At 53.8% G+C, this 7,666-nt stretch overlaps 1 protein-coding gene across 1 annotated transcript; it reads right to left on the reverse strand.

Moving 5' to 3' along the window:
- Nucleotides 1–1,466: 1,466 nt before the first annotated feature.
- LOC136995953 (olfactory receptor 14C36-like) lies at nt 1,467–2,402 on the reverse strand. The gene has a single exon (XM_067316949.1). The coding sequence runs from the start codon at nt 2,400–2,402 to the stop codon at nt 1,467–1,469; it is 936 nt and encodes a 311-aa protein (XP_067173050.1).
- Between the last annotated feature and the right edge of the window lie 5,264 nt (nt 2,403–7,666).

Here is a 7,666-nt window from a genome sequence, read left to right on the forward strand (position 1 = left end):
GCACCCCTGCCCTGTGCTCCCCACAGTGATCTCCACTGGCAGTGCTGCTCTGCAGAGTGAGCGGCTGCAGGGTCATGAGGCCATGGGGTGACTCCTGACTCAGCCCTGCCCATGCTGGTCACAGCAGGAAGCAGATCTAGCTAGACACAGCAAAACACGACTGATACTGCTGGTGCATGTCTGTGCTCATGGGCACTGCTCAGAGTGACCCCAGGGCGTTTGCAATGGCAGGAGATGTGTTTGGGTGTGCACTAGCTCCAGGCTGTGCTGTTTCACTGAGGGTGCAGGAATCACTCTCCAGTGACCCTTCCCTGCACCTCCTGGGTCCCAACTGCCTCTCTGGGCATTGCAGAGCCCTCCTTTCCTCATGCATACCTCCATTTAGTGCTCTACTTTCTGGTCACTCCACCGTGGACCGTCCCTCACTTTGTCAGGCTCCACTCACTGCCCACACCAGGCACACGCTGTCCCTGGAGATCCCCTGAGCTCTCCTGGGGGCTCAGATTCCCCTCCAGATGGATGGACGTCTCTCATCAGCACTGTCACCTGTGGGACAGCCTCAGGCAGGAAATTCAGAGACCGTTCACCAGCTCCACTGACACTGGTTACCAACAGATGAACCCTGGATCCAGCCCTCAGTCCCTAACACATCACATGGAGACTCTGAGCTTGTCCCCTGCATCCCATGGAGGTCACAAGCAGAGCAGCAGGCCCTTTTATGGTGCAATTTCTTTGGGTGTATTTTTGACTGCAGCTTCTGAAGAAAGGCCAGACTTGGAAAGGCCTTGAAAAGAGAAAGTCCTGCTGCTGTTGGTGGATGTGCCTTCAAGAAAGCTGCAGCCCCCACGCAAAGGCTGCAGCAAGGAAATGCCTGTTGTGGCAGTAGGGGAAGGGTCCTGAGGAGCAGAGGGTCTGTCCCTACAGGCTTTGTCCAGCATCTCCTCCCCTCCACTCTCACTTCGCTTTGAGTGTTGGAGCTCTGTAGAGGGAAGGGACCAGCCCACAGTGACAGATGGCTGCCACCCTCGCATAAGGGGGGGTGTGGGAATAACACCGTGACTGTGGCCACAAGAGCTAAGCTCTCCTAATGGACACGAGACCCATGGTCTCATCCTGCCTGTACTCGTCTGAGTCTGACTCTGTGTCCCTGAGCTCCCTTGATGTCAGAGCCGAAAGAGACACTGCAAAAGGAAACTCTCCTCATTGCACTGAAGGCATTGAAGGAGCTCAGACTAGTGGGCTCTGAGGTTCCCCCATCTCTGCTGATGAAGGGGGAAGCCTGGCTTCCTGCTTCAACAGAGTCTCTGGGTCAGATTCAAATGAGAGATTCCTGAGGACAACTGGCATAAAGCAAAATATGTTTTTTCTTTTACAAGAATGTTACAGAGAAAAATAAGAGAGACATGAGCAACACATAGCTATGATACCAAATACCCTGGAATGAGGAGCAGATGCACATGGGATGGTTATTGGTGCTGACATTGTGCCCATTGAATGAGTTTTTTCAGGGCATCTTTGACCTCCTTGCTCCTCATGCTGTAGATGAGGGGGTTCACTGCTGGAGGCACCACTGCGTACAGAACAGCCACCACGAGATCCACAGCTGGCAAGGAGAAGGAGGGAGGCTTCAGGGTGGCATATATCACAGAGCTGACAAACAGGGAGACCACGGCCAGGTGAGGCAGGCACATGGAAAAGGCTTTGTGCCGTCCCTGCTCAGAGGGGATCCTCAGCACAGCTGTGAAGATCTGCACGTAGGACAACACAATGAAAACAAAGCCCCCCAAACCTAAGCAGGCAGTAAACACAATAAGCCCAACTTCCCTGAGGTAGGAGTCAGAGCAGGAGAGCTTGAGGATCTGGGGGATTTCACAGAAGAACTGGTCCACTGTGTTGCCTTTGCAGACTGGTATTGAAAATGTATTAGCAGTGTGCAGCACAGCATTGAGAAAACCACTGGCCCAGGCAGCTGCTGCCATTTTGAAACAAGCTCTGCTGCCCATGATGGTCCCATAGTGCAGGGGTTTGCAGATGGCAACATAGCGGTCATAGGACATGACTGTGAGAAGTGAATACTCAGCCAACATGAAAAAGACAAAGGAAAAGACCTGGGCAGCACATCCTGAGTAGGAAATGGCCCTGGTGTTCCTCAGAGAATTGATCGTGGATTTGGGGACAGTAGTGGAGATGGTGCCAAGGTCGAGGAGGGAGAGGTTAAGGAGGAAGAAGTACATGGGGGTGTGGAGGCGGTGGTCACAGGCTACAGCTGTGATGATGAGGCCGTTGCCCAGGAGGGCAGCCAGGTAGATGCCCAGGAAGAGCGAGAAGTGCAAGAGCTGCAGCTCCCGTGTGTCCACAAATGCCAGGAGGAGGAACTTGTTGAGGGAGCTGCTGTTGGACATTTGCTCCTTTGCGGCACACGGGGATTCTCTGTGGAAGAGGAGATATTGACAAGTTAGGGCAGACTTCTCTGAGCAAAACCTTTTTATAGGCTCCCCCAAACACACACATGTTACTTCCCCCCATCTCAGCAGCACTATTATTGAGCTCCATGGCTTGAGCTCTGCTTTGTGCTGGATGAGTTTGCCGTGAGGAGCAGGGGCCTCTGCCTGTGGGCTCCAGAGGAGTCAGCCCTGACCTACAGCACTGCGGACAAGGGAACAGGGGTGACTAAACTGTTATATTCCCAGTTCCAGGCAGATTTCATCCACCCATAATGCTGAAGGCGTTTTCAGCACCTTCACTCCCAGTTCCACGTAATGTGGGTTCATGAATAGTGTTAAGGCCTTTTTGCTTTTCTTTAGCTGACCCTGTCACACAGGAGGAGGATTCTTGGAGGTAGAAATCCTCAGCATTGCTGCTGCACTCAGAGTGAGCAGCTGTGATTCCAGAGAGGCAGAAGGATTCACTCTGGCTTGAGTGCAGAGGGAGCAGAGCTGGCCTGTCCAGCTGCCTTGTTCCCAGCTGCCCTGTGCTCGCACCATGGAGGTGGAGGACTGTTGCACTCATGATACCCGAAAAAGAAATGATTCTGCGGAGAGCAGAGGAATGCACTTGCAAAGTGCCCATCAGCACTCTTTCTGAGGGGATGGGAGGTAGGTCTCGGCTGTCTCCTTCTAGTCGGGAATGCATCAGGCTCCTTCCAGCTGCCCACATCCAGCCACCCAGCAGCATGTCTCAGCGTGGCCTCAGTATCTAGGTGGCTTCTCCCTGGGGCGCCTAGATAACACGCAGCTGCAATGGGAGAGCTGTGTCCTTGTGGAGGGCAGCTTGCAGCCCAGCCAGACACCCCAGCGAAATGGCAGAATGTCCTAAGGATGGGGTGTCCTGATGAGAGACCTGGCTCATTCCCAGACCCCCCACACTGCATTGCCCAGAGCCTCCAGGTTAGAGGGGCACTTGGGCACCTCACTGTCAAGGACATGTCTGTGTGGCAGCACCCGCAGGGTCAGTGTCTGAACTGCATCAGAACCCCCCTGCCCAGAGAGTCCAAGGGGAAGGACAAGGGCAGCATGGACAGGTGGGAAACATGGAGCAATACCATGACATTTGTGATGAGGGAGGCAGGGACAGGGAGGGACAGAGGGGCACTCACGAGTGTCTCTTCTCCTGGAGGCCCGGCTGCTGAGGAAACGACTCCTGCCTTGGACCCCACAGCCTTGAGAGCAGAGGGCTGTGCTGGCTGGGAGAGGAGAGGAGGCCTTGGAGTTGATAGTTTCCTCTCACACTTTGAGCATGACGCTGCTGCCTGGAGCCGTCTCTGCGGGGAGCTGTTTCTCTGTCTCCACGTCTCTCCCCTTTCAGTGCTCACAGACCCCATCCCACCCGCTAGGTGCTCAGCTCTGCCCTGCAGAAACCTCCTGGGCGAAGGGCTCTGCCCAGGGGCACCTCCGTGTTTGCAGGTGCTAAGGAGCAGGTGAGAGAAACCTTGCTGAGGCTGGAAAGGTGATGCTGGCTCTGTCCTTAGGCTGAGGGGTGCATGAAGGCATTTGCTGAGTCCCTCCCAGAACTGATCCTCTCTCAGTGTCACTGTTTTGGAGCCTCTGTCCCCTGTCTAAACCTGACAGATCCAATCCCATTTCACCAATCCCGAAGAGAATAAGACTGAAAGCACAGACTCATGACAGCTCCTTCCCTTTCATATTATCCCTGCCCTGACCTTCCTTTTGGAAAGGCCCCTCCAGAAATGTCCTGGGAGTGAGCTGGAGCTCTCGGCAGCCCTGACCCACGCAGCATCCTCCTGAGAGAAGGCTCAACCTGCCCTGACGGGGGTCTCTTCTCCCACCCAGAGCTTCTCCCCACAGCGCTGTGGGGAGCTCCCCGGACAGGCTGAGTGTGGCAGAGGCACTACTCTGGGCGCACAGCACCCTGCAGGACAGGTACACTGCTGTGAATTACAGCCCTGGGCAGACCTGTCTGCACACCCAGTCTTCATACCCATTCAGCGTCCCTGGGAGAAGGTAGCAGGATGCCCAGTAGCATTGCCCTGCAGCCAGAGACTTACTGTGTCAAGGAGCTGTGAAGATTTCTCCCACAAGGAGCTCTCCTCTGGCCTCCCACTCCACACTGCATTTCTTTTCTCTCTGCCTTGTCTCATCTTCTGGCAGCAATTGCAGGCAGTGCCCAGAGCCCTGCTGCTCTTTGCAGAGGAGCTGCTCATGGACACAGCTGTCTCTGGGCAGTGCTGCCAGGTTGCCATGAGCTCCCTCCATCCCCAGAGCCTGGCCCTGCTCAGGAGCAGAGGCCCAGGTGAAGGCATGGATTTCTCTGTCCCTTGTGCTCCCTCCTCCTGGGAAATGTTCCCTGAGGTAGACTAAAATAATCATCTATTGTCCTTTTCTAAAGAGTGTGGAGAGACTGATTCCAGCATTGCAATTTGTCTTATCAGAGAAAGGTGTCTTATCTATGAAAGGTGGAAACATCCCAATCAGGAAGGCCCTCTTCCCATCTCTTAACGAGGCAGGACACCTCGACAGGGACAAGAATAGAGTTTGTTCTCCCATGGTTTGGGTATTGCTTCAGATGAGTCAGTTTGGGCTTCTCAGGCTGCCTTAGAAGGCCCTGGGATGCAGTGAGATTCAGATCCTTCCCGTGAGCTCCACAAAAAACACACGGGAAGTGGGAGTCCCCTTGCCCAGGCAGAAGTGAGCACAGCACGGATGTCTGCATGCAAGATCTTGGTCTATGCTGCCATTATAATCACTGGAGATGGAGGGTGGGAGTCAGTTTTGCACACACAAACACCTGGTGACATTGGAAGAGACAGAGGTGCTCGAAGGCATGTGCCAGTGCGTGTTTGCTATGATGGAACAAGTGTGAGACCTTCATCCTTCTGGAGCATTAGTTGGGGGCCAGTCGAGGAATTGCCTTGGCCACCTGAAAAGATACTAGATGCCCACTGCTACCAGAGCTCCACTCGCCAGGAAGCTGAGACACATGCAGATCCCAACACTGTAAACTGTTGATGTCATCCAGTGCAGGCACTTGATTCAGTGACACAGAAATAGGCCTGCAGGGCCATGTCAGATGCCTGGGGTGTCCAGCACAAGCACATGTCTCTAGCAGATACAGCATGGGACCTCTAGGAAAACCATGCCGCTTTGCAGTGGTTGCTGGGCAAGTGCCCTAGGGCAACTCAGGTTTCCTACCAGTGCCCAAACAACTGGATCCCACCACTGCCTTTAGGCCAAGTCCTTCTGGTCTACAGCCAAGCGTGCTTCACAAATGGGAGAGGCACATCCCACCAAGGTCTCTGCTCTAGTCTCTGCACCCTTAAAACCTAGTTTTCCTCCTCCTGAACCTCTTCCTACCCCCAGATGATATGAACAGGAACTGGGCTAATGATGACCTCAGGCTGTTAAATCAGAGGCTAGTCAGGGCCAGGGACTTCTTCAGTGGCACTTGTCCTGCCTGGAGATCGATTCACCTCTGTCACAGGCCCCAAGGTGCAACAAATCCACTCAGGCAGCCAACTCGTCTCCTGGCAATCCTGCAAAGTCCACCTCTGTTTCTCCCTGGCCTTGGGCACTGCAGGCTTTGCTCTCTTAGTGGAAACCTCCTTTCACCATTACATTGCTACCTGCTATCTGTGGCAGCATGGCTCTGCTCTGAAGTGGGGCCATTGCACACACAGTGTCCTTGTCCCTTGGTAACAGGTTTCACCATGACCATTCTGTTCTCTGTGCCACAGCTGAGGCTCTGCAACCCCAATATACACAAGTGAATGCAGCCTGGGGCACAGAGAGGAGCAGATGGAGATGCACAAGCTGTCACAGGACTGAAACATGGTTGGAATAACTGAGATGTGGAGGGACCACTAGCATGATTCGAGGGCTCTGATGGTAGAGTACAAGCTCTGCAGGCGACACAGTTAGGGAAGATGAGCAGGAGGGATGTCCTTTGTGTGAAGGGACAGCTCAGATGTGTGGAGCTTTTGCATGGGATGGACACAGGTTTGGGTGAGAGCTTGTGCATGAGCATCAGAGTAAAGATGACGCTGTGATGGGAGTTACAAAGCACCCGATGAGGGTGAGGAGGTGGATGCAGTCTCCTTGAAGCAACCTGAGGAAGTCAGTGGGTCACAGGGTCTGGTTCTGATGGGGGGACTTTAATCTCCCCGATATTCATTGGAAGGGCAAACAGCAGGGTGCAAGCAGTCCGGGAGATCTCTGGAGGCTGTCAGGGACAGCTTCTAAGCACAGCTCCCTGATGGGCCAGTAAGGGTGACGCTCACCTGGATCTGATACTCACACACCAGGAAGCTCTGATGAGGGCTGTGATAATCTGTGGAAACCTTGGCTGCAGTGACTATGGAACAGTGGAGTCCTAGATCGTGAGGGCAGTGAGGAAGGACAATGGAAGTGTACAGACTCCAGCCTTCAAAGGAGGAAACTTTGTCCTCCTCAGGGGACTGGTGGGGGATCCCATTGGAGGCAACTCTGAAGGGCAATGGAGCTTAGGAAAGCCAGCAGGTCTTTAAGGGCAGCAGCCACCAAGCACAAGGATGGTCCATACCGATACTCATTAAAACTAGGAGACATTTGGTGAGATGGACTTGGCTAAACAGGACACTCTTGTCCACCAAAGTAGGGATGGTGAAACCAAAGCTCCCAGAGGGTAGACACTTTCAGGGGACGTCAAGGGCACGAAGAAGAGCTGCTACTACTCTGCTAACAGAGAAAGAATAAGCAAGGAACACCTGGACTCACTGCTGAATGGGCCAGGGGCTCTAGTAATAGCAGATGCAGATAGGTCTGAGGAGCTCAGGGCCTTCTTGGCTTCATTCTTCACCATCACAATCTCCTGGGCTGTTGTGCCTCGAGTCAGGGCTCCAGAGGAGAAAAAGAGCGAGCAGGGGATGAGGGTTGAGTGAGGGACGACTTGCAAGAACTCAACCCCTACAAGTCAGTGTGATTGCAACAGCTGCATCCAAGGACACTGAAAGAGCTGGCCGCTGTCATAGCAAGGCCACCCTCTCTTATCTTCGAAAGGTCGTGGAGATGGAGTGAGGTCCCAATAACTGCAGAAAGGCAAACGTTACATCCATCTTCAAAAAAGGCCCAGAGGACAACCCAGGGAACTACAGGCCATTCAGCCTCAATTTTGTTGAGGAGTGTGTCATGGAGTGAGTCCACTCACTTCTGGGCACATGAGGGAGAAGAAGGTG

The sequence above is a fragment of the Apteryx mantelli genome, unplaced genomic scaffold (assembly GCF_036417845.1).
Source record: "Apteryx mantelli isolate bAptMan1 unplaced genomic scaffold, bAptMan1.hap1 HAP1_SCAFFOLD_20, whole genome shotgun sequence".
Classification (NCBI taxonomy): domain Eukaryota; kingdom Metazoa; phylum Chordata; class Aves; order Apterygiformes; family Apterygidae; genus Apteryx; species Apteryx mantelli.